The sequence below is a fragment of the Vigna umbellata genome, chromosome 7 (assembly GCF_029865625.1).
Source record: "Vigna umbellata cultivar VRB3 chromosome 7, Vumbellata_1.0, whole genome shotgun sequence".
NCBI lineage: Eukaryota > Viridiplantae > Streptophyta > Magnoliopsida > Fabales > Fabaceae > Vigna > Vigna umbellata.
The window spans coordinates 29390641-29418248 of NC_142171.1; the positions used below are offsets into that span (position 1 = coordinate 29390641).

Sequence of the window (27608 nt, forward strand, 5' to 3'; positions counted from 1 at the left end):
GCGAACGAACGCTCGTCCACCAGCGAACGAACGCTCGTCCACCAGCGAACGAACGCTCGTCGACCTCTTACTGCTGGAAGACCGTTCGTTCCACACTGGACGACCGTTCGTTCGGTGGTCGACGAGCGTTCGTTCGCTGGTGGACGAGCGTTCGTTCGCTGGTGAACGAGCGTTCGTTCGCTGGTGGACGAGCGTTCGTTCGTCATCTCAGCATCCACTCATCAATTTTTTTAACGCCGTCCAGCCAACTTAACGGAAAGGACTCAATTGATATCAATTTTCAAAATTAAGGACCATTTTGATACACTTTAAAAAACGAGGACCCAATTGAGAAATTCGTACATAAATAGGGATGTCGAAAAGGATTAAACCAATATATTTTTCTCTTTTTAATCTCAAGTAGTTACTTTTATTCTAATAGACTTGTCACTGTAATTAATTTTACTTCAGCTACTACCTAACCTATCTAACAGCCAACTAATTTCTATTTATATTTTCACAACTCTATATTTGTCTTATATGTTTAAAAGCAAGAAAGTAATTCGATGAAAAGACAAAACCATCTCTCTTTGCACAGAAAATTTAAAATTTGTTTATGGTACATTCCTTTACCCTTACTGCAGAGAAAGAAATCCTTTACCTGTGATAAAAATGCTTTCCACACATACTTCAGTTTTTTGTCCCAAAGATTTGTCTGAAATTTATTATGTGAAACAAATGATTCCTTCTCAGTTTCAGTTCTGTCCACTTAAATTTTGCAGGCTTAAACGGATGTCGATATCCGTGCACACCGTTTAATGCATATCTGAAGGGTAAAAAAGGGAAGAGGAGATACGGACAACATTGTGGTGGAGAGTAACTCTCTAGAAAAAGAATATATGAAATAAAAAGGTTATTTATTTGTCACTTTAATTTAGTGTTTGTGTTTGGCGGCTTACACCTGAGATCTTTGTTCTGATGCGGCGCAGCGTAGCTTCAAGCATGCACAGTCACCATGTCCACTTCAATCCTCTCTGGTCTCAAACCCATTTCCGTTAACACCCTCCTCAACGAAGGAGCCCTCAAACCCGCTTTTGAATCCTTAACCCTCCTTTCCTCTCACCCACTCACGCCCCCCTCGCGTCTCGAACACGCGCATTCTCTCCTCCTTGGCTTCTGCACCACTGAGAAAGCCCTCCCACAAGGCCAACAGTTGCATGCCCGTTTGTTAAAATCTCACGTTTCGGCGTTTCTAGCCACCAAGCTTGTCCACATGTACGGAAAATGTGGCTCTTTGAGCGATGCACTCAGTGTTCAGCGAAATAACTGAGAACTAATTTTACCTGGAATGCCATGATGGGTGCGTTTGTGTCAAGTGGTAAATACCTCGAAGCAATTGAGTTGTACAGAGAGATGAGAGTCGATGGAGTGGCGCTTGACGCTTGTACTTTTCCCTCCGTGCTTAAAGCGTGTGGTGCTCTTGGAGCAACTCGCTCTGGGGCTGAAATCCATGGTGTGGCTGTTAAGTGTGGATATGGTGAATTTGTGTTTGTGTGCAATGCGCTTATAAGTATGTATGTCAAGTGCGGTAATCTTGATGGGGCCAGGATGCTGTTTGATGGGATTATGATGGAGAAAGAGGACGCTGTTTCTTGGTGTGACATCCCAAAAATACAGTATTAAACCATAGAATTAGAAAAATCACATTTAATAATAATTCAGTACAGTTTTCCAACTAAAATAAAACCAAACGAACATTCAAGGACGAACGTTCTTGAGTACAGTCTTACAACAATAAAGAACGGACGCGTAAAGCCGCACGTCCATACCAGAGTTACAAATTATAACCGAACGGTAAAATTAAAACCTGACCGAACGGTTCACATAGGAAAATACCGAACGGTCATATATAATAGAATTAAAGGATTGGCCGAGCGTCTCACTGCTCGGTCTTCACTTCAACTTCAACCAAATTCTCTTCGTTCAGAGCATCTCCAAACGCTCGTCTCCCTCTACTCACATCCACACGGATGATCATTGCAATGACAGGACGGACGTACAAAACGAGACAACACAAGGAAAAACGCAGGGTAAGCTTAAGTAATTTAACTCATGCATCAACATACAAATTCACATAAACAGTTCATCATACATGTACATTTCAACGCACGCATAACAGAAAACTTAACACACGACTGACTGTCCGGACCGTATGAATTCTGCATAGTTACAGGCGTTCACGCACCCGGGTGGTGTGGTAACTGGCATCCTCATCAGCTGCCACCCGAGGTTAGTACGTTCGTCCAAAGTACCTCTAAGGACGACGACCTCCTGCCGTTCCCACGCATGACGTGCGCCCTCTACTTGAGGACGAGCACTCACGGAACATCAGGATCGAACAGCCAGCATTAACTTCCCACAGTCATACATTTACAAATTCTCAAATTCTCAATCAGGAGTCGTCCCAACCCGAAACGCTCGTTCAACATCAAAACTTTCTTTCCATCTCATATACTGTTCATCATTTATTATTCATCATTTCATATCCATTTTCATCATTAATTAGGAGACCATAAAAAAAACGGACGCTCGTCAGCGAACGGACGCTCGTCATCGAACAGACGCTCGTCATCGAACGGACGCTCGTCATTGAAGAGCGAGCGAATGCTCGTCCAGTGAGCGAACGCTCGTCCAGCGAGCGAACGCTCGTCCAGCGAATGGCGGACGCTCGCCCAGCGAGGAGAAATAGTGGACGCGCGCCCAGCGGGTGGTGGACGCTCGCCCAGCGAGGAGGAAAAGTGGCCGCTCGCCCAGCGAGGAGGAAAAGTGGACGCTCGCCCAGCGACGTACGGACGCTCGCCCAGCGAAAAATCACTTATGGCCCTTCTCTTTAAAAACGCGATCCAGACGCAGAGGGAATATTTTTGGACAGCAGGAGACCAGGGGGGACTCTGCAGCTTGCTTCCAGCTCGTTTTGGGTGCTTCCAAGGTGGAAAATCACCACTTTCTACCATCCAATCCATGCTTTATCGCTTCTATGATGTATATGTGTAGCTAGAACTCCATTTCACTGGGGTTGAGAGTAAATTTCTGAACTTTTATGTAATTTCTTTATTAATGCATGAACTTGTTTGAATTATGTGTTCTATCCTTATTATTCATGCCTATGATGGGAATCTAAGCTATTTGAACGGTTAAATCATTGGGAAATGTATGAGACCGCAGACCTAGGATAGAACTGCTAAAGGATTTCGAGTCCTAGACATAGGAGGAAATTTTTAGTCATCTGTGACATTGTGTTTAAGGCAAATCTGATAACTGAATTAGCTAAGGGATTAGTAATTTAGTTTGAGTGATTATGAACTGTCATCTGAGGGATCAGAGGCTGCATGCGCCTAGAATGTCGATGCTTAATTTTGAGGAATTGTGTTAGTATAAAATTACCGGAGTGATGAACTTGAATTTCAACCCCAGTGAACTTTAATTCATCTGTTTTCACCACTTTATTTTACATATGTATGCTAATCTTAAGTTTGCTACAAAATTACATTTAATATTCGCTAAATTAGTAAACTTTAATCAATCTGTGAATCCAAACAAATCTCTTGGGAAAACGATTTCCAGACTTACCGGTTTATTACTTGAACGATCCGGTGCACTTGCCGAGGTCTCAACAGTCTTATACCGAACGCTCGTACTCGTCTTTAATTATTAAACGTGTGGAAATAGCGTTCGTCCAAATTCCGTAAATCCTTTTACCGTGTTCGGTCATTGACTGGTATTCGGATTTCTTGAGGTAAATTCGAATAAGCTAAACATTCATAAACGTTCGGTTTCTTCATATGAATGATTCTAAGTATTATTATTGGAACGTTCGGTCATAGAGTCGCAGCCTTTGGCGAGGTCTTTTCAGCGTTCGGTTAGAGTCAGTTCACAAATGAATTCTCATTGCAATGAACGTTCGGTTCATGCGTTCCCTACTATATCTATTACGTTCGGTTTTTCTCTCAAAAACGGCAGTAAACCTATCGGTCTCATTCTATTATGGAATTGGAGATCTTTATGTCTCGTTCCTAACGTTCGTCCTCGTTATGAAGAGGGTTGAACGTTCGATATTTTATGTCCTTGAAACTGATGATGAAAATGACAATAAAGTAAAAGATTATAAAGGGTGAACAGTATATGAAATGAATAATTGGTTGTGGATTTTGAACGAGCGTTCCAGGGAGGAATGACTCATGTATTGAATATTGGAATTTGTAAAGTATGATTGTGGGAAGCTAATGCTGGCGGTTCATCCTGATGTTCCGTGAGTACTCGTCCTCATGTAGAGGGGAGTAGGTCATGTGTGGGAATGGCAGGAGGTCCTAGTCCTTAGGGGTACTTTGGATAAGTCTAACCTCGGGTGGCAGCTGATGAGATTATTCCAGTTACTACATCACCCGGCTGCACGAACGCCTGTAGCTACGCAGATTTCATACAGTCCAGACAGTCAGTCTCATAAATAGACTTTGTATAATACGTATGTTGACATTATTTGGTGTTGGATTATTTGAATTGTATGTGTATGCATGAATTAAATTACATAAGCTTACCCTGTGTTTTTCCTTCTGTTGTCTTGTCCTTGTACGTCCGTCTTGTCTTTGCAATGATCATCCGTGTGGATGTGAGCAGATGGTGATGTGTTACTGGAGGAGACGCTTGAAGAAGGAATTTTGGAGGAAGAGAACCTCATTGACGTGGAAGTGAAGGCCGAACAGTAGTACGTTCGGTTAGTTGTTTAGTTTAGTAGTTTTAGTGTGTTGTCTTAGAACGACCACTTCCCTTTTGCTTAAGATGATCGTTCGGTATTTTTGCTTTGTAAACCATTCGGTCAATTATGCTTATTGTAAGGGCCTCGTTTTTCTTAAAGGGGTGGGGAGCATTAAATGCTGGGAGACACTAGCTGACATAGAGGGAGGTAGGTTTTGTCTTATTTGGAAAAATGGGGAGCTTGGATGTTGAAAAACTACAGCAAAAGGGGAGCAAACGTCCGGATTTTACTCTTTGTTGGCACCTTTCAAAAGCTGGAGACGTGGGAGATAAAAGGGGGTGTTGGGTTCTGAAATGGGGGAGAAGTTCTTGCTGCAAAGTTTGTGAAAGAGGTGAAGCTTAGAGTGTTGGAATTGCTTGGTGCTGCAAGTCTTGGAGAAGATAGATCCAAAGATTTTACAAAGGAAGTCTTCAAGAGGTAAGGGGAGCTAGATCTTTTGTTTGATTGTTGATATATACTATGTTTAATGCAAATCTGGGAAGTTGGGGATGAAAAATTTGGGGTTTTCTGGGTTCTGGAAAACCTGGTGCGAATTCTGCAGAAACGCGCGTACGTTCAATTTGGTGAGTGAAAATGGGACGTTCGTCCCATTCGATAAGAGCGTTCGGTTTTGTGGTTAGCGAACGTTAGCGTTCGTCCAAAATGACTCGTCGGCCAAAATATGTTGAGCGTTCGTTATTAAGTTTGACGAGCGTTCGCGTTCGTAAATTCTGAGTGTAGCGTTCGTCCTATGAGTGTAGCGTACGCCCTTAATAATGATTGAGCGTTCGTCCAAATCCTCCTTTGAGCGTTCGTCTAAATGTATAATGGATTTAGAGCGTTCGTCTATGTGTGTAATGGATTTCGAGCGTTCGTCTGAGTATAAATTGAGCTTGAGCGTTCGTTGTTAAATGGGTATGTATAAGTGTAAATCGTGAACGTTCGTTGTTAATTTGGTAAATATAGCGTTCGACATAATTTAGTATTATCAGGCTTGAATCTTGAACGTCCGTTATGGTTAGTTCGTGACTGTAGCGTTCGGTCTCATTTCTGTATTAGTAAATGAACGTTCGGTTTTAATGAGATATTATGAGCGTTCGGTCTTGGCTTGATTAACGTTCGGGCTTTGTTTTGTCCTGATGGTGAACGTCCGGTCTCGGTTTTGTTGGGAGCGTTCGAGTTCAATTTAGACTCTAAGTTTCAAATCATAAGCGTTCGTTCATGGATATGATTGTTAACGTTCGGCCTCAGGTTGGTATTCTTGGATTTGAATCTTGAACGTTCGGTTTTGATGTATAAATAAGCGTTCGGCCTTTATTTGATAGTATTAAGTTTGAATCTTGAGCGTTCGGTATTATTATTATGGGATTAGAAATTCTTAGCGTTCGGCCAAATAGTGTTGAATCCAGTGAGACGTTCGGTTTTGACGTTCGGCCTAATTGTGTTCAGGCGTTCGATTTTGGCGTTCGGTCAGTTTTTGTTTGCGTCCGTCCAATTGGCATAGTGGCGTTCGGCTTATAACGCTTGGTGAATAGTGTTCGTCCATCTAATGGTCTGCAAATGGTAATGGGTTCTAAGTTCCTTTGGTCTTGAGTTGGATTATGTATACCAATGGTTGGAATATTGTTTGTGACGTGATTTATTTGAAAATATGTGAATGTATGAGATATGTTGGATTTGTTGTGATAATATGGTGGTATCTGGTTATTCATGACTTGGGTTAAGGTTCAAAGTAATAGTATGATTCATGGACGTAATTCCATGATCCTCAAGGAAAGGATACATGGTGGTGTTTTGGGGGTTGTATAGAATGATTACATGATAGCTCAGTTTTGGGGGTCATCCTGAATCTCCAATGGTCTTTCTTTTCATGTAGAGAGGATTGAACATGTGGTGAGGAGTAGCAGGAGGTCCTAGTCTTGGATGCTTCCATATGATCCAAGGTGTGTAATAACGTATTAACCTCGTGATTGTGGCCGGGCGGGAGTGCCAAATGTTCCACCAGGCGGTAGTGCCTAATGTTCCACCAGGCGGTAGTGCCTAATGTTCCACCAGGCGGGAGTGCCTAATGTTCCACCAGGCGGGAGTGCCTAATGTTCCACCAGGCGGGAGTGCCTAATGTTCCACCAGGCGGTAGTGCCTAATGTTCCACCAGGCGGTAGTGCCTAATGTTTCACAAGGCGGTAGTGCCAGGGCGGGAGTGCCCAAGTTTCATAAAGCCACCACGAGTGCAAGACCCGCCATAGCTCGGTAATCATTCTAGTCCGGACGAGTCGGTCTATAAAGGAACAAGTCGGGGTATAAAGTAACAAGTTTTGTGATGTCAGTTTACCATGTGTGGATGAATGTTTACATGTCATGGGAGTGTGTGAAATATGGATCAATGAGTATGCTTTAATTGTTCTTTTATATGAATCTATGAATGATTACATGAATTAACCGTGCTGTATGTATAACATGGTTTTTATATCTAGCTCACCCTTGCATTATTTGTGTTGTGTGCTGTTTGGGTATGTTTCTTTGGCGATGATCATCCACTTGGATGGGAGCAGATGACGGAGAGGATACTTTGGAAGCAGCCCTTGATGGAGACGGAAGTGCTGCAGCTTAGATTAGCTAGACTTATTTCGTAATTCTTAATGTTTGGAGGAACTCATGTGTGTTTTAAGTTTTAAATTCTCCGTGATTTTCATGGAGAAATTCTAATACTCTTGTTGTCAATTCCGCACTATTCTGAGGATGACTGTAATCCTTAAATTACTCTTGACTGCTTTCCTATATTATGCATGATGACGTCTTTATTATATATGAATGATGTATATAATCGGGACGTTACATTAATGGTATCAGAGCAGTTTCTGTCCTTAGAGGATCCTGTAGGGTGTGTGTGTGCGCTGCTTATGCTGTGTACTCTTAGTATTGTGTTGGACGGTTGTCCTTGTTTCCTTGGGTTGGACTAATGGTGTTTTTCTCTGTATGAGCAGAAAATGGCACCTAGACCACCACCACCTCCACCTTCTCAGCCTGAGCCTTCTGAGAACACCGTAAGATTGGAGGCTGTACTTGAGGCTATGCAACTTCAGAATGCTACTTTGGTGCAACAAAACACCATCGCCCTTCAAAACTTAGAAGCTGCAAGAGTGTCAGCTGAAGACACTCAGAAGTTCCTCAGGGAAATGCTGGTTAATGGAAGACCTACTCCTGATGTTTCTGCCCCTATTACCATTCCAGTCAAGGAGTGGAGTTTGGAGAGTTTTCTCCAACATCATCCCGACAGGTTTTCTGGCAAATGCAGTTCGGATGAGGCCGATCATTGGTTCCAAGATATGGAGCGAATCTTTGAAGCCAAAGGGTGTCCGGATGAGAAGAAGCTGGCCTACACCCAATACTTGCTGACAGGAGAAGCTGGACATTGGTGGAAGAGTGTGAAGACCATCATGGAGGGGAACGGGACTCCTATCACTTGGGAGTTGTTCAGAACTAAATTTTACACTGAATACTTCCCAGATAGTGTCAGGTTTGCTAAGGAGGTAGAGTTTCTTGAGTTGACTCAAGGCAACAGATCGGTATCGGAGTATGCAAATCGTTTTAAACACCTGCTTCGCTTCAACACCATGTCAATAAATGAAGAATGGCAGTGTCGTAAGTTTGAGAATGGCTTGAGGAAGGATATCAAGTTACTGGTGAAAGGATTGCACATTAGAGAATTCTCCGCTTTGGTAGAGATGGCCCGTGATATGGAAAAGACTAAGGGAGAACCAGAGGGACCACAGAGACAACAGAACCAGCCAGTTAGGGTTGGGGGACCTATGATACCCCGGGGAGGCTCCAGTTCTAGAAAGACCCCTTTCTCTAGACCCTCTTACTCCGGGTTCAGGGGTTCTTCCTCTCAGTCATCGGGACAATCCAGTTTTGCCAGTTCCGTTAGATGCTTCAAGTGTGGTGGACCACACCTTCAGATGTCTTGCCCTCAGTTAGAAGGGTATAGGAGGTGTAATATCTGCAGGCAAGAGGGACACTATGCCAGAGACTGTCCTACTACTAGGAGGGCAGGACCACAGCCACGCCAGGCTGGCAGATCTATTCAGAGGGGTGGGCACCGACCCCAGGCAACCGGAAGAGTCTATGCGTTGACTAGGACTGAGGCAACCAGTGCAGGTAATTTAATTGTCAGCAGTTGTTTGTTATTTGGAACTCCGTGTGTGACGTTGTTTGATTCTGGGGCGACACATTCTTTTGTGTCTAAGGCTTGTGTGGAGAGGCTTGGTTTAGTTGTCAGAGAGCTTCCGTGTGATCTGGTGGTATCTACACCAGCAGCTGGGTTAGTCAAGACATCTAATGTGTGCTCTAGATGTCCTATTGAGGTAGAAGGGCGTAGGTTCAGAGTGAACCTTATTTGCTTACCTCTGCAGGAGCTAGAGGTAATTCTGGGAATGGATTGGTTAGCAGCCAATCGTATTCTTTTAGATTGCGGTGGTAAGAAGTTAATATTTCCCAAGGAAGATGAAGACTTGTCATTATCTCTCGGTGTATTGAGGCAGGATATCTTCGAGGGTGCCAGCTGCTTCCTAATCATGTTTCACACGGACGGGACTACTAATTTAAACTCTTTATCGCTTGGGAAACAGAGTGTAGACCTTCTGGTTGTGAATGAATTCATGGATGTTTTCCCTGAAGAAGTTCCTGGTTTACCTCCTCCGCGAGAAGTGGAGTTCTCTATTGATCTGGTCTCAGGAGCAGGACCAGTGTCTATAGCCCCTTATCGGATGGCTCCAGCTGAGCTAGCTGAGTTGAAGAAGCAGATTGAAGAACTGTTAGAGAAACAGTTTATCCGACCGAGTGCTTCACCGTGGGGTGCGCCAGTGTTGCTAGTAAAGAAGAAGGATGGTAGCTCAAGATTGTGCGTTGACTATCGACAGCTGAATAAGTTGACGATCAAGAACAAGTATCCATTGCCGAGGATTGATGATCTGATGGATCAATTGCACGGAGCTACGGTATTCTCCAAGATTGATTTGAGGTCGGGTTACCATCAAATTTTAGTGAAAGCCGATGATGTGCAGAAGACGGCATTCAGGTCCAGGTATGGACACTATGAGTATGTGGTTATGCCTTTTGGTGTGACTAATGCTCCAGCCATATTCATGGACTATATGAATCGAATTTTCAGACCATTCTTGGACAAGTTTGTGGTGGTGTTTATAGATGACATACTTGTCTATTCTAAAACTCGGGAAGAACATGAAGATCACCTTAGGGCAGTGCTTGAAGTGCTGAGAGAAAGAAGATTGTATGCCAAGCTGTCCAAGTGTGAGTTTTGGATGGAAGAGGTTCCTTTTCTTGGACATGTGATTTCAGCTGGAGGAATTGCTGTTGATCCCGCTAAGGTGCAAGCAGTGCTTCAGTGGGAGAGACCTAAGACTGTTACAGAAGTCAAGAGCTTTGTGGGTTTACGGGCTACTATCGCCGTTTTATTGAGAATTTCTCCCGGATTGTGGCGCCGTTGACACAACTGACTAGGAAGGACCAACCTTTTGTATGGACAGATCGTTGCGAGACTAGCTTCCAAGAGCTAAAGAGAAGGTTGACTAGTGCACCAGTTTTGGTTATCCCTGACACGGGTAAACCTTTTGAGGTTTTTTGTGATGCCTCTCATCAGGGATTAGGGTGTGTTCTAATGCAGGAGAAGAAGGTAGTGGCATATGCATCAAGACAACTCAAGGTTCATGAGAAGAATTATCCCACTCATGACTTGGAGTTGGCAGCTGTGGTATTTGCTTTGAAGATTTGGAGACACTACCTGTATGGCGCGCAATTTCAGGTGTTCAGTGATCATAAGAGCCTGAAATACCTCTTTGATCAGAAGGAACTTAATATGAGGCAGAGGCGATGGATGGAGTTTCTTAAAGATTTTGACTTTGATCTCCTTTATCACCCTGGGAAAGCTAATGTGGTGGCAGATGCATTGAGCAGGAAGTCAGTGCATATTTCAGCCTTAATGGTCAGAGAGTTAGAGTTGGTAGAAAGCTTCAGAGATTTGAGGTTGCAGGTAGATTTTGAAGCTGACAGCATCAGATGCAATAATTTGGTGGTGTCCAATGACTTGTTGAAGCATATTAAGGAAGAGCAGTCGAAGGATGTTGAGCTCCAAACGTCCTCTAGTTTGATTGGAACTGATCAAGGAAAAGATTTTTCCTTGGGGGTTGATGGTATCTTAAGGTTCAAAGGTAGGGTCTGTATCCCTAGAAATTCAGAAATGAAGAGGTTAATCCTTGAGGAGGGTCATAAAAGCCGTTTTAGCATGCATCCTGGCATGACTAAAATGTATCAAGACCTCAAGGAGTCTTTTTGGTGGTCCGGTATGAAGAGAGATGTGGCTCAGTTTGTTGCCTCTTGTTTAACATGTCAAAAGGCTAAGATAGAGCATCAGAGACCGGGAGGTTTGTTGCAACCATTAGAAATTCCAGAATGGAAATGGGATAGCATCGCTATGGACTTTGTTACCCATTTGCCACGCACTGTCCGAAGACATGATGCAATATGGGTAATAGTGGACCGATTGACCAAGAGTGCTCACTTCTTAGCAATTGATTTGAGAATGTCTATGGCAAAGTTGGCACAATTATATGTTAACGAGATAGTAAGGTTACATGTTAAGGAGATTTGGGGTGCCTTCAAGTATTGTATCAGACAGAGACCCGAGGTTCACATCCAGATTTTGGCAAACCCTTCAGAGTGAGATGGGAAGCAGACTTCAGATGAGCTCGGCTTATCATCCCCAAACGGATGGGCAGTCTGAACGGACGATCCAATCGCTTGAAGATTTGTTGAGGACTTGCATTTTGGATCACCTAGGGATATGGGATGAGATATTGCCACTGGTTGAGTTCACTTACAACAACAGCTACCAGGCTAGTATCGGCATGGCACCGTTTGAAGCATTATATGGAAGGCGTTGCAGAACACCTCTTTGTTGGTTTCAGGATGGAGAAGCAGTTTTGACGGGACCAGAGATAGTTCAGCAGACAACAGAGAAAGTGAAGCTTATACAGGCAAGAATGCGAGCATCTCAAAACAGGCAGAAGTCCTATGCTGATCAGAGGCGCAGACCGTTAGAGTTTGTAGCTGGGGACCATGTGTTTCTCCGAGTGACTCCAACTACCGGTGTAGGGAGAGCAATCCGGGCTAGGAAGTTGTCTCCTAAATATCTTGGCCCCTATCAGATCCTTCGACGTATAGGGCCGGTAGCTTATGAAATAGCCATGCCACCTCAGTTAGCGAACTTGCATCCGGTGTTCCATGTATCCCAGCTGAGAAAATATGTGTCTGATTCTTCTCATATACTTGAAGTTGAAAATGTGCAAGTCAGAGAGGATTTATCGGTGGAAGTGCAACCCGTAAGGATTGAAGAGAGTCAAAACAAACAACTTAGAGGGAGAACTGTCAAACTCGTCAAGGTCATCTGGGATGGTAAAATAGGCGACTCCACCTGGGAGTTAGAGGACGAGATGAGAGAAACTTACCCCCACTTGTTTCGATAAGCCAAATTTTCGAGGACGAAAATTTTTGTTGTTGGGGAGAATGTAAGGGCCTCGTTTTTCTTAAAGGGGTGGGGAGCATTAAATACTGGGAGACACTAGCTGACATAGAGGGAGGTAGGTTTTGTCTTATTTGGAAAAATGGGGAGCTTGGATGTTGAAAAACTACAGCAAAAGGGGAGCAAACGTCCGGATTTTACTCTTTGTTGGCACCTTTCAAAAGCTGGAGACGTGGGAGATAAAAGGGGGTGTTGGGTTCTGAAATGGGGGAGAAGTTCTTGCTGCAAAGTTTGTGAAAGAGGTGAAGCTTAGAGTGTTGGAATTGCTTGGTGCTGCAAGTCTTGGAGAAGATAGATCCAAAGATTTTACAAAGGAAGTCTTCAAGAGGTAAGGGGAGCTAGATCTTTTGTTTGATTGTTGATATATACTATGTTTAATGCAAATCTGGGAAGTTGGGGATGAAAAATTTGGGGTTTTCTGGGTTCTGGAAAACCTGGTGCGAATTCTGCAGAAACGCGCGTACGTTCAATTTGGTGAGTGAAAATGGGACGTTCGTCCCATTCGATAAGAGCGTTCGGTTTTGTGGTTAGCGAACGTTAGCGTTCGTCCAAAATGACTCGTCGGCCAAAATATGTTGAGCGTTCGGTATTAAGTTTGACGAGCGTTCGCGTTCGTAAATTCTGAGTGTAGCGTTCGTCCTATGAGTGTAGCGTACGCCCTTAATAATGATTGAGCGTTCGTCCAAATCCTCCTTTGAGCGTTCGTCTAAATGTATAATGGATTTAGAGCGTTCGTCTATGTGTGTAATGGATTTTGAGCGTTCGTCTGAGTATAAATTGAGCTTGAGCGTTCGTTGTTAAATGGGTATGTATAAGTGTAAATCGTGAACGTTCGTTGTTAATTTGGTAAATATAGCGTTCGACATAATTTAGTATTATCAGGCTTGAATCTTGAACGTCCGTTATGGTTAGTTCGTGACTGTAGCGTTCGGTCTCATTTCTGTATTAGTAAATGAACGTTCGGTTTTAATGAGATATTATGAGCGTTCGGTCTTGGCTTGATTAACGTTCGGCCTTTGTTTTGTCCTGATGGTGAACGTCCGGTCTCGGTTTTGTTGGGAGCGTTCGAGTTCAATTTAGACTCTAAGTTTCAAATCATAAGCGTTCGTTCATGGATATGATTGTTAACGTTCGGCCTCAGGTTGGTATTCTTGGATTTGAATCTTGAACGTTCGGTTTTGATGTATAAATAAGCGTTCGGCCTTTATTTGATAGTATTAAGTTTGAATCTTGAGCGTTCGGTATTATTATTATGGGATTAGAAATTCTTAGCGTTCGGCCAAATAGTGTTGAATCCAGTGAGACGTTCGGTTTTGACGTTCGGCCTAATTGTGTTCAGGCGTTCGATTTTGGCGTTCGGTCAGTTTTTGTTTGCGTCCGTCCAATTGGCATAGTGGCGTTCGGCTTATAACGCTTGGTGAATAGTGTTCGTCCATCTAATGGTCTGCAAATGGTAATGGGTTCTAAGTTCCTTTGGTCTTGAGTTGGATTATGTATACCAATGGTTGGAATATTGTTTGTGACGTGATTTATTTGAAAATATGTGAATGTATGAGATATGTTGGATTTGTTGTGATAATATGGTGGTATCTGGTTATTCATGACTTGGGTTAAGGTTCAAAGTAATAGTATGATTCATGGACGTAATTCCATGATCCTCAAGGAAAGGATACATGGTGGTGTTTTGGGGGTTGTATAGAATGATTACATGATAGCTCAGTTTTGGGGGTCATCCTGAATCTCCAATGGTCTTTCTTTTCATGTAGAGAGGATTGAACATGTGGTGAGGAGTAGCAGGAGGTCCTAGTCTTGGATGCTTCCATATGATCCAAGGTGTGTAATAACGTATTAACCTCGTGATTGTGGCCGGGCGGGAGTGCCAAATGTTCCACCAGGCGGTAGTGCCTAATGTTCCACCAGGCGGTAGTGCCTAATGTTCCACCAGGCGGGAGTGCCTAATGTTCCACCAGGCGGGAGTGCCTAATGTTCCACCAGGCGGGAGTGCCTAATGTTCCACCAGGCGGTAGTGCCTAATGTTCCACCAGGCGGTAGTGCCTAATGTTTCACAAGGCGGTAGTGCCAGGGCGGGAGTGCCCAAGTTTCATAAAGCCACCACGAGTGCAAGACCCGCCATAGCTCGGTAATCATTCTAGTCCGGACGAGTCGGTCTATAAAGGAACAAGTCGGGGTATAAAGTAACAAGTTTTGTGATGTCAGTTTACCATGTGTGGATGAATGTTTACATGTCATGGGAGTGTGTGAAATATGGATCAATGAGTATGCTTTAATTGTTCTTTTATATGAATCTATGAATGATTACATGAATTAACCGTGCTGTATGTATAACATGGTTTTTATATCTAGCTCACCCTTGCATTATTTGTGTTGTGTGCTGTTTGGGTATGTTTCTTTGGCGATGATCATCCACTTGGATGGGAGCAGATGACGGAGAGGATACTTTGGAAGCAGCCCTTGATGGAGACGGAAGTGCTGCAGCTTAGATTAGCTAGACTTATTTCGTAATTCTTAATGTTTGGAGGAACTCATGTGTGTTTTAAATTTTAAATTCTCCGTGATTTTCATGGAGAAATTCTAATACTCTTGTTGTCAATTCCGCACTATTCTGAGGATGACTGTAATCCTTAAATTACTCTTGACTGCTTTCCTATATTATGCATGATGACGTCTTTATTATATATGAATGATGTATATAATCGGGACGTTACACTTATTGTACTTCTCGTTAATTTGTAACTCGCCTCTTGTAAGGCCGTTCAGCCATGAGCGTACGCTCATCTCTAATGTAAGACTAATCTGGATTATTATTAATGTAATTATTCTATCATATGGTTTTATTACTGTATTTTTGGGATGTTACAAAAGTCAAAGACGTGCACCAGTGTATTACATGATGGATTCAAATTAATACTTCCGACAGGCTGAAATAAGCACAAACTATCAAAGAATTGAAAGTGAACAGGTTTTACTCACTTGGCCATCCGTCGTCATAGCCAATCAAGTTCATGTCAAAATAACTTTCTGCGAACCAAGAAGAGCCAAGCTGATTCTCAACCGAGCCTTATCTTTTCTTTAAAATCTTCCGAGTGATGTCATACAATACAATCATTTTATTTTGCAGGTCTCAAGACAATAGGGCACCTATACCTATGACACATCCTCATATGAATACTTCAAATGTTCAATCAAAGATCGAACGGTCTAACAAAGACCGAGCGGTCTAGCATATATTTTGATATTATCTTACAGGTCACAAGGCACTAAGGCAGCGGCAAGTTATTCCTACTCCGATCGGTCTCAATTATATCTTTGATATTATACATCTTGCGAATCATTAAAGCAGTTACATCTCGACCGATCGATAGCAATTATATCTTTGATATTATATATCTAGCAGATCATAGGACTTTATAAAGCAGTTATATCTCGACTGGACTTTTGATATTGTCTTACAGTGCAGATAATCACATCTTGCATACAGACTACAAGAGCGAGCGAAAGAGAACCGTTCGTGCTGAGGCACCCAATCAATGGAAAAGGTTTCCACACCAGGGTCACAAGAACCCGATCGCGTTGACAGATAAGACAGCTTCTGGACGCGTCCAACTAAGGAATGTAATCCCTAGGGTCACTAGAACCCGATCGCGTTGACGAATAAGACAGCTTCCGGACGCGTCCAACTAATGGATGTAATCCCTAGGGTCACGAAAACCCGATCGCGTTGACGGATAAGACAGCCTCCGGACGCATCCAACTAAGGGATGTAATCCCTAGGGTCACGGAACCCGATCGTGTTGACGGATTAGACAGCTTCCCGACGGGTCCAACTAAGGGATGTAATTCCTAAGGTCACGAGAACCCGATCGCGTTGACGGATAGGCAGCATCCGGACGCATCCAACTAAGGAATGAAATCCCTAGGTTCCACGCATGTAACGAGGCGATATAAACGTCAACAAAGGCACTCATCATATGATTACAAATAACGCGCGTTCCTATAGACATTCAAGTATAGCGATCCTATAAACATTCAAGTATAAGAACATAAAGTTTCGACAAGTACCAAATGACGACATACACGCAGCAAACAACCCTAAGAACAGTAAGTACAAAATGTCAGAATGTCAAGTTAAATCTATTCTATACAAGGTCTACGACGGGGGCATCCTCGACAGCAGGAACCCCTGAATTCCCCTCGGGTGTCTCGATTCGAGCAGCTTCCTCTGTTGCCATTGCCTCGGTGGGCGTCCCTGCAGGCTCGTCATCTGGAAATGACCCGGCAGGAATGACGTCTATCGGAACCAACTCTCCTTGGTAAACGTCCTTCCGAATGTCGAAATTGACTCCTTCAGTACAGACATTCAAAATATAGGACACTTGCCTTAGCGCCTTCTTAAAGCCCCTGGTATGTTCCAGGATGATAGCATCAGTCATCTCATCCTGCAACTCCTGGTTTTCAGTAATGGTCTGGCGCAAGGCGTCCCTCTCGCCAGTCAAAGTTATCAACCTTTTCTTCAGCTCCTCATTCTCTTTCTTTGAACATTCTAGATCAGCTGCAAGCCGGTCTTTGACCTTTTTCATCTCAACACCATCCTTCTGCAGATTCTCCATTATCTCCCGGCCTTTTACTATCATCTCCTCGGATTCCTTCTGCCTTTGCTCACACTTAGCGTGTTCGGTTTTTAAACGCTCCAGCTCGGTGACCAAGTTACCTCGGTTGGAGGCATACGCTAAGTTCCAGGCAGCAGCTGCCGCCCGGCAGGCAAATTCTAAGCAGTTATCCGCCATTTTTTGCTCAGAAGTCTTTTCCATGACTTTCTGCTCAGCCAAATCAAAGTTGAACTCGATCTTATGGCCAAGGTTAAAGGCCGCATCCCACATGCCATTCGGAATGTCGCGATTGGCATGCGGGTCGACCACCCCTCCAATACTCTTCCCCTTATCGGAAGCTTTCGGATCTCCACCGGTGACAGCCTTTCGTTTCCTTGAAAGCGGCCGTTCGGGAGAAGGTGGCGGTTCATCATCGACATGGATAGGATTCTTGATAGTCGTCAAGGCCGAGGTTCCCCCTTTATTCTTCTTGGCGTCAGCAGCGGCAAACCAGTCAAGGGGAGCTCTTTTACCCATAGTAGCTATACGCAACAGAACACAACAAATACCAAGTCAATGCTGCAAAAATAAAATTCAAAGTGCTCAGTAAAAGAACATACCAAATACCCTCGAGTTCATATCGTCATACTCGAGGCAGTTGATAATCTTTCTGGAAGAAAAGGGGCGAGACAACGCAGCCATAACACTCAGAGCTTCCAATTCGATATGAGTCATATCTTCTTTCGACCAAGAGGTAAGCTTTCTAGGGTTCTGGGTCCAATACAAAGGAAACTTGGGACTATTATCCTCGTTGAAAAAGAACGAGCGACCTGATTCAGTGATGGACACCCTAAAAAATTGGTTTTTGAAACCTCTAAAGGATTGGGCGTATAATTCCAAAATTGCGTTCCCAGACTCGGAAATTAGAGAAACCCAACCCCTTTTTCCAATCGGGCGGGTCCTAAAAAAATAAAGAAACAGGGCAACCGTGGGGTTAATGGCCAAGACTTGGCACATAACCGCGAACGCCTGTATATACCCCCAGCTATTTGGATGTAACTGTGTGGGGGCGACGTTAAGGGTTTTCAGAACATCCATTTGAAAAACGTTTAGAGGAAATCTAAGGTATATATCGTAAAACAGATATGAGTAAACATAGAAAAAATCGTCTCTAGAATTCTCTTTACCATAGAAGACTCTCTCATTTTCCCCACAGGCAACTAATCTAACACAAGAGCCATAGCTGAGATTTCTAAGAATACAACTATCGTTTGCCCAATTCAACAGCACAGCCCTACTATCGAAAACACTAGGAAATTCACTTACATCTCGAGAAGTCCATTCATAGTTACTCCCGCTAGAGGAGGGAAGATTTTCGGGCTCCTCCACCACAACACCACCATAAACAAAGGCATTCTCGCCATAAAGTATGGAGACAACCTCACACTGAGCCCTAATCGGAGAACCCTCTGGTGCCTCAGCCTGGTTGTCGCTCCCCCTTTTCTTAACAAATGTGGGAGAACAATCTGAATAGGAAAAAGAGTCCATGAGTTACCTGTGTGCAAATGTCAAAGGAAATGCTGAAGAAGGAGAAGTGAAGAAGTTTGTCGAGGAAATGGGGTAGAAATGACGGTTGCGCTAACCAGGGTTCCTCAAAAAATCCTTTCACATTAACGAGGGGAAAACTGATATAACCGCCAATCGTTTCTCTCCGTAGGATCAGAAAGAATCCAACGGTCCCACTTTCGAGACTCTACCACTACCCAGAGGCGGGAAAATCAAAACCCAAAACGGTACGTAACACGAAGCCCTCGTAACAACAACCACCTTACAGTCCTATAGTTAACCCGAATACATAAGACGAACGGTTAACTCGGACTTTGGAGGCATTATGTACGGTATGATATTATTGGTCAATACCACTTAGGCCACTATTAATCCCGCGATCGTATAACTAAGCTAATGAATCCAGCGAAGGATAAAACGTTCGCATATGACGCAATTAAAATCTAAGCGATTAGGATAAGTATATTTTATTCTGTTTATATTTTTATTCTGTTTATATTTCATTGGCCTTATGCCAACTTAATGTCCATAAAACAACTTATAAATACAAAGCCAGGACCGCAAGGCCAGGTAAGTCCTGTTGACGCTCATATTTACATCAATAGATTGTTTACAGCCAAAAAGTATTCAATCAAGAACTACGGTTCGTTTAAAATTCGCCTAACTTGAGTTTCGGAATACCTTTGCACGTACCTTGGAGATTGGAAAGTTACTGAACGATCGAAGTGCAGAAGGAGCGAGCCTTAAAAGATAAAGGACCACCGAACGATCAGAAATACGGAGAGAGCGAGCGTCCGGTTCAGTGTCAAATTTGCATCTGGCAGGTTAGTATCTCGGTCCCACTAAATTCATACCGAAACAACTACTGTTTTTTATGTTATGTGTTGTATGTTTGGTGACTCTGTAATCTTGATTTTTTTCCTTTAATTCTGTGTTCTTGATTGATGTGCGAGCATTTCTTGTGTGTGTTGATTTGAAAATGAGTTGAACTCGTAGCTCTGCACATTGTAATTCTTTTTTGGAATTAAATGACTCAAGGTGGGCGTGCATGACCGAGATGTCTTCTCGAGTCAAAGTTGAGTTCAACGATTAAAAAAAAATATTGTTTTTAGCTTTTGTAAATTCTTAAAAAAATCTGATTTAGACTATGTGACTCCACATAGTTGAAATTCCTTAGGGAATTACATGACTTAGTGAGCATGACTATTACGACCTGGCGGGTGTACGAGAGAAGAAGATATAGAAGGGATAGAGGAGAGGACGAGCGTCCATCACAGAAGGACGAGCGTCCATCACAGGAGGTAACGAGGGACGAGGACGAACGCACTCAGCGAGAGGCCGAGCGAGCGGGGCAACAGGGAGTGAGGACGAGCGGCTGGGATGAGCAGAGCGAGGACGAGGATCGAAGAGAAAGGACGAGCGTCAGGAACGAACGGAGCATGAACGAACGTCCTGAGACGAGGGGAGACGACGAGGAACGTCCAGCTACGCTTAGCTGGCAAGCGGAAGGATAGGCGGGAATTCAGGGGACGTTCAGCAGAGTATTACTGTAATAAATACAGTAATAAATAGAGTAAATAAGGACAGAATGATTCTTTCCAGATAATTATAATAAATAGGCAATTATGTTTAATTATAATAAATAGGCAATGGCGATTAATCCTTACCTTTTCTGGGAGGAGTAATTAGTATTAATTAAGGGGGCACCTAGGGCTCAGGATATGTTTTGATTATTGAGGATTATTGTAAGAGAGGTTATGCTCTCGTGTGACTGAAGGAGAACCTGCTCCCAGTCATTGGTTGTGTTGGAGAGTCCTATATCGTTGCAGTAATAAAGGAATTTATTCAGTTATTTCTCTTGTCAGTCGTGAGTGGAGAGATTACGTGATCAGGCACGTAACAATTGGTCCGACCTGCCGGATCCTATTGACGGAGGAAAGCGTTATGGAAGGAAGACTGAATGCGGTGGAAGGAAGAATGGAGAACCTCGAAATCTCCATGGGCGGACTGGAATCGGCAGTCCAGGAACTAGTGAGGGTGATAGGGGAGCGAGGTCGACGGGATGATGGACACCTTTCCGGCAGCCAAGGCTCGGTCAATGGAAGAAGGAATGACGAGGATGAGAGGGATGACGGCGGCTTAGAGGGGGGGCCTCGAGAAGGGCAACCGTACTGGAGGAAGAGGGTCGAGTTACCCGCATTCGAAGGCAACGAGCCTATGAACTGGCTTTATAGGGCGGATAAATTTTTCGAATTGCAAGGGGTACCAGAGGACGAAAAGTTACGCCTGGCCTACATCAGCATGGACGGGATAGCGGGACACTGGTTCCGGTTCTGGAGGGAGAAAGCCAGGAACCGAACGTGGGCCGGATTAAAGGAGGCGTTGGTGGTTCGGTTTGGAGGCAGGAATCGAGGAACGGTCTTCGAAAGGCTGGCATCCTGTAAACAGACCGGGTCCGTGGGAGAGTATATACAAGAATTTGAGGTGTTGGTGGGCCAAGCAGAACAAATACCCGAGGCACAGTTGACGGGGTATTTCATGGCAGGACTGCAGGAGGGGATTCGTAACCAACTCAGGTTGCTGGACCCGAAGGAGTTCATGGACGTCATGAGACTAGCCAGGGACGTGGAGGCGTTCCAAGCTGGAGCGAGAGCAAGCGGGGGAATCGTCAGCAAAGGACAGACATGGGGAAAACCGAGCGGTTCAGTGACAAGGGGGGAGCCTAGCCGCCACACTCAGAACCGAACGGGGACTGCTGAGAAGGAAGGAGGCCCGAGGAGAGAAGGCGAACGCACGTTCCCTAACGCTCAAAACAGGAACGTACGTGACCTGCCGTACGCTGAGTACGTCAAACGTAGGGAGGAAGGGAGGTGTTTCAGGTGTGGAGGACCGTTCGGTCCGGGGCATCGATGTCCCGAAAGGGGACTCCGGATGTTGATATTGGCAGAAGACGAGGAACCGGGAGGGGAAGAAGAGATGGAGGTGGAATTCGAACAAATGGAGCTATCCGCGTTCTCGGCAGGAGGGCTCACCCAGCCCAGAACGATGAAGCTGCAGGGGCAGATAGGGGCGAAACAGGTTCTAATTCTGATTGACAGTGGCGCCAGTCACAATTTCATAAGCCGGGAATTGGTAGAAGATCTAGCATTACCCGTCGTAGATACACCACCCTACAGGGTGAGTTTGGGGGATGGGCAAAGAAAAGAGACGAGGGGGTGCTGTGAAGCAGTCACGATCCACATGGGAGAGGTTGTGATCAATGAACGCTTTCACCTGTTCGAGTTGGGCGGAGTGGATGTGATACTGGGGGTAGAATGGTTGGCAAAGCTGGGCGAGGTGACCTTAAACTGGGGGCAGCTAACTATGGCGTACGTTCAGGCAGGGCGCACAATGACCATTAAAGGAGACCCAACTCTAACTCGGAGATTGGTGGACCCGGCCGCGTTGCGGAAGATGAAGGAAGTGGAGGTCTGTTGGCTGTTGTGGGAGCTTGGGGAGACAGAAAAGGAGGAGGAGCCAAGACCGTACGCTCAGATAAAAGAAACGTTCGGCCCGGAGTTGACAGGGAGGCAGACGTTCGACATGATGCGAATCTTGGAACGGTACGCGGACGTATTTAACGAACCGAACGGACTACCGCCAGATAGGGGAATGGTTCATCAAATTCCCTTAAAAGAAGGTACGGACCCTGTGAATGTAAGGCCGTACAGATATCCCCATGTAATGAAGGGGGAAATTGAGAAACAAGTAGGGGAGATGTTGAAGGCAGGCGTCATCAGGACGAGCAACAGCCCATATTCGAGTCCTGTAATTCTGGTTAAGAAGAAGGATGGCAGTTGGAGGTTTTGTGTGGACTACAGGGCCTTAAACCGAGCTACTGTACCAGATAAATTCCCTATTCCTTTGATAGAGGAGTTGTTGGACGAACTGAGAGGGGCCAAATACTTTTCAAAGGTAGATTTGAAGTCGGGCTATCACCAGATACGAATGGGAGCAGGAGACATAGAGAAAACGGCCTTCAGGACACACCAGGGTCACTACGAATTCATGGTGATGCCGTTCGGCCTAACCAACGCACCAGCCACTTTTCAAAGTGCCATGAACACCCTGTTGCAGCCTTATCTGCGGAAATTCGTACTGGTATTCTTTGATGATATACTGGTATATAGCCGAACTTGGGAGGAGCACTTGGAGCATGTGGGGGTGGTGCTGCGGGAGCTCGTGGCCAATGGATGGGTAGCTAACAGGAAGAAATGCGAATTCGGAAGAACTCAAATAGGTTATTTGGGCCACCGGATATCCGAGAAGGGAGTAGAGATGGACGAAGACAAGGTGCGAGCCGTGTTGGAGTGGGAAAAGCCGAAGACGGTGAAGGCCTTGAGGGGCTTCCTGGGTCTGACGGGATATTACAGGAGGTTTGTGAAGGATTATGGAAAGATTGCCAGACCATTAACCGACCTTCTTAAGAAGGGGCAGTTTGCATGGACGACACAAGCAGAGGAGGCCATGTCAAGGTTGAAGAAGGCAATGACAACGGCGCCTGTATTGATTCTGCCTGATTTTGACCAGCCGTTTCACATTGAATGTGACGCATCCGGGAGGGGAATTGGAGCGGTACTCATGCAAGGGAAGCAGCCCATAGCTTTCTTTAGCAAAGCGCTATCTGAGGGTTCATTAGGGAAGTCAATATATGAGAAGGAATTAATGGCGCTGGTTTTAGCCATACAGCACTGGCGGCCGTACCTGCTGGGGCAACGGTTTGTAGTTCACACGGATCAGAGGAGTTTGAAGTACCTTTTGGAGCAACGCATCACCACGCAGAATCAGCAAAATTGGCTGGCCAAGCTCCTGGGATACGACTTTGAGATTGTGTACAAATCAGGGGTGACCAACAAGGTGGCGGACGCCCTATCACGCAAGGATGAGGATGAGCTATTGGAAGAGAAGGAGTTGACGGTGATTGCTCGACCATACTGGCAAGATTTCAGGGAAATCTTGGAAGAAGTCGAGGCGGATGAGGAGTTAAGGAAAGTGATCGACGACTTGAAGAAAGATCCCAATTCCCACCCCTCGTACACCCTGGAGAACGAGCGCTTGCACTATAAGGGGAGGCTCGTGCTATCAGCCAGTTCGGCCTGGGTGCCCAAATTGATAGCCGAATTCCATATCACGCACACAGGAGGCCACTCAGGGGTCTACCGAACGTACCGCAAGGTGGCGCAGTCCCTTTACTGGGTGGGCATGAAGAAAGCCGTGACCGAGTTCGTTGCCAGATGTCTGGTCTGTCAACAACATAAATATTTGACCTCATCTCCGCAAGGGTTGCTGCAACCGTTACCCATTCCCAACGCCATTTGGGAAGAGATAAGTATGGATTTTATTGTCAAATTACCCAAGTCTAGAGGATATGATGCTGTGTTAGTGGTGGTGGATCGTCTCAGCAAATACGGACATTTCATACCCTTAAAACACCCTTATTCTGCACGCACCATAGCCGAAGTCTTTGTGAAGGAGATCGTCCGATTGCATGGGGTGCCGTTATCTATAGTGAGTGACAGGGACCCACTGTTTTTAAGTAATTTTTGGAAGGAGTTGTTCAAATTACAAGGCACTCAACTAAAGATGAGCACCGCCTATCATCCTGAATCGGATGGGCAGACGGAGGTTGTCAACAGGGTCTTGGAGGGGTATTTGAGGTGTTTTTGTTCCGAACAGCCCAAGGGTTGGAGTATCGTATTACCATGGGCGGAATACTGGTACAACACCAGCTACCAAGAGTCAGCCAAGTGCACCCCTTTTGAAACCGTCTATGGGAGGCCGCCTCCATCTCTGCACAGGTTCGTTCCAGGGGAAACCTTAGTAGAAGCTGTCGATCAGGAGTTACAAACAAGAGACGAAGCACTCCTCCAGCTTAAGTTTCATCTAGCCAGGGCTCAGGAGTTAATGGTGAGGCAGGCCGACAAGGCAAGGAGGCCCTCCCAAGTAGGCGTGGGGGATTGGGTCTACCTGAAGATTAGACCTCACCGACAAACTACGATGTCGTCCCCAGTCCAATCTAAACTGGCCGCACGTTATTTTGGACCGTTCCGGGTCATACAGCAGGTGGGGGCCGTCGCATTTAAACTACAACTGCCCGAGTCCGCCCGGATACACCCAGTGTTCCATGTGTCACAGTTAAAGAAGGCAGTGGGGGATCACAGGGTCGAGCAGGAGTTACCAATAGACTTAGAGATGGAGGGACCGTCTCCACAGCCGGTCAAAGTTTTGGATAAAAGACAGGTGCAACAGGGAGAGGACGAGCGGCTAGAAGTCTTGGTCGAATGGCAAGAGGGAGGAATTGACGGGGCGACATGGGAAGATGCCCTCACCATACAAGATCAATATCCTGACTTCAACCTTGAGGGCAAGGTTGATCTTCAAGGGGTGGGTAATGTTACGACCTGGCGGGTGTACGAGAGAAGAAGATATAGAAGGGATAGAGGAGAGGACGAGCGTCCATCACAGAAGGACGAGCGTCCATCACAGGAGGTAACGAGGGACGAGGACGAACGCACTCAGCGAGAGGCCGAGCGAGCGGGGCAACAGGGAGTGAGGACGAGCGGCTGGGATGAGCAGAGCGAGGACGAGGATCGAAGAGAAAGGACGAGCGTCAGGAACGAACGGAGCATGAACGAACGTCCTGAGACGAGGGGAGACGACGAGGAACGTCCAGCTACGCCTAGCTGGCAAGCGGAAGGATAGGCGGGAATTCAGGGGACGTTCAGCAGAGTATTACTGTAATAAATACAGTAATAAATAGAGTAAATAAGGACAGAATGATTCTTTCCAGATAATTATAATAAATAGGCAATTATGTTTAATTATAATAAATAGGCAATGGCGATTAATCCTTACCTTTTCTGGGAGGAGTAATTAGTATTAATTAAGGGGGCACCTAGGGCTCAGGATATGTTTTGATTATTGAGGATTATTGTAAGAGAGGTTATGCTCTCGTGTGACTGAAGGAGAACCTGCTCCCAGTCATTGGTTGTGTTGGAGAGTCCTATATCGTTGCAGTAATAAAGGAATTTATTCAGTTATTTCTCTTGTCAGTCGTGAGTGGAGAGATTACGTGATCAGGCACGTAACAATGACATACCGAGATTTCTTCTTGATGTTTTAGAGTAGATGTTTTAGAGTAGATTGCATATATTAGTAAGTTTGACATTGATTAGAAGCATGAATTGGATTTAGATTCATTGTGATTTGGATGAACTGAGTGATTTATTGACCCTGTGATGGGCTTATTTTACCAGGATGTTTTCCTGATCTATGATTCCAGTTCATGAAGCGTTAGAGTTGTTATGCCGACGGTATTGGTGGAGCCAGATGAGGTAACTGTTTTGTGTGTTCTTCCCGCTGCGGCTGATTTGGATGCGTTGGATTTGGGGGGCTGGATTCACAGGTTTGCCCAAAGGAAAAAGTTTGATAGGTCTGTTCGTGTTGGCACTGTTTTGATTGATATGTACGCAAAATGTGGTGAAATTATGAAAGCGAATTTGGTTTTTGAGGAGATGAATGAGAGGGAAACGGCTTCGTGGAATGCTTTGATAAATGGTTTTCAAGTCAATGGCTGTGCCAAGGAAGCATTGGAGGTGTTTGCTAGGATGATGGAACAAGGGTTTGGACCAAATGATGGAACAAGGTGTTTGCTATGATTAGTGTACTATCTGCTTGCAACCATTGTGGTTTGTTGGAGGAAGGAAGAAGATGGTTCAACGAAATGGAGAGATTTGGAATTGTGCCTGAGATTGAGCATTGTGAGACCCTGATTAATTAACGCACCAAACCCCACACTCTGATCACCATTAAATGCACCGTGCCACGTCAAAACGCACTCATACCCACTCTGCATGCGATTGCCAAGTGTCACGGCTGGAACATTCGAAAATTGGTAGTGGAAGACAAGTGGCATCCGTGGAATGGACGTTCGTCCTGCGTGAGAAGGGAAATGATTTTCTGAAAAACCTTCTCACCATTCCCGCATGCACCTTTCTTCTTCCTCTGAACCAAACACTGCATTTTCTCCATCTTCTCTCTAGAACTCTGTCATCTTCTCTCTACGATAACTCACCACCATCTTCTCCGATCAACTTTCAGAGACCGTGGAAACGTTCCCTGAACCGTGAGCATCGTTCTGGACCGAACAGAACTGGGATCTGAACTGGTAAGTTCTTGTCTCTGAACGTTCGTCCATTTAGTTCATGCGAACCAAGTTTTGGTTGCATGCATGGGTTATAGATCTGAGCTGTTTATGATTTTGGGTGTTTTAGATTAAGTGAAAGCTGTTGAGTGACTCTTTTGAATAGAAAGCTGTGAGAGGACGAACCAAAACCCTTGTATTTGGAAGTTCACTGCTGAACCAGGTAAGGGAAGCTTTTGTAATTTAATTGATACTTGTATGATGTGTGTGAAAGCATGAAGTGTACTGGATGTATGAAATGTATGATGTTTAAGTATGCATGAACTAGCACTGTTGTACTGGATGTATATGAGTGATATTATTTGAACTGTATGTTGAGGATGAAACGTATGAATTGGAAAATGGATAATTTCTATAAGGTATGAGATGATAATATGAATTCTGTAATGTATGAGATTTATGGTGGAGATAAATTATAAGATATGAATCGTATGAAAAATGTGAAGTTATTGTAGTTGAAAAATCTGGAAAATATAATAGTCCTTACTTTGACAATGCACGCTCATCATCGAACGGTCTTATACCGTTCGTTTTCCCCTGAAAATGACTTAGAATAGGAATCCTTTCATTCGGAAAGAATTCTGTTTGAGAATGAGCGTCCTCTTGTGAAAGGCTAGGTTTGAGCGTTCGGCTCAGCCTAGTGGTGTCCAACGATCGTAATTAGTTGAAGTTATATTAGTAACGCTCGGTTTTATAATCCAGCGTTCGTTATAGGTAGTGCTTGGTCTTATACTAAGCATTCGTCCAAATGAGCTCTCGGTCTTATATCGAGCGTTCGTTCTAATTAGTGCTCGGTCATCTACCTAGCGTTCGTCCTAAGGAGTG

The 27608-nt window shown here is 44.7% G+C and overlaps 3 protein-coding genes and 1 pseudogene across 3 annotated transcripts; 3 read left to right on the top strand and 1 right to left on the bottom strand.

The window, feature by feature from the left end:
- Positions 1–5089: 5089 nt before the first annotated feature.
- LOC148195705 (uncharacterized) lies at positions 5090–10278 on the top strand. Its single transcript, XM_088095266.1, has 3 exons — positions 5090–5209; positions 7324–9889; positions 10010–10278. Exons 2-3 carry the CDS (start codon positions 7759–7761, stop codon positions 10276–10278), a joined length of 2400 nt encoding a protein of 799 aa, XP_087951392.1. The 5' UTR covers positions 5090–5209; positions 7324–7758.
- A 1416-nt stretch (positions 10279–11694) lies between these two features.
- LOC148195706 (uncharacterized) lies at positions 11695–12312 on the top strand. Its single transcript, XM_088095267.1, has one exon. It carries the CDS (start codon positions 11695–11697, stop codon positions 12310–12312), a length of 618 nt encoding a protein of 205 aa, XP_087951393.1.
- A 4071-nt stretch (positions 12313–16383) lies between these two features.
- LOC148195707 (uncharacterized) lies at positions 16384–18523 on the bottom strand. Its single transcript, XM_088095426.1, has 2 exons — positions 17596–18523; positions 16384–17517 (listed from the first exon to the last, which is right to left on the bottom strand). Exons 1-2 carry the CDS (start codon positions 18521–18523, stop codon positions 16526–16528), a joined length of 1920 nt encoding a protein of 639 aa, XP_087951552.1. The 3' UTR covers positions 16384–16525.
- Positions 18524–25884: 7361 nt separating this feature from the next.
- On the top strand, positions 25885–26238 carry LOC148195708 (pentatricopeptide repeat-containing protein At2g44880 pseudogene; annotated as a pseudogene).
- Positions 26239–27608: the final 1370 nt, after the last annotated feature.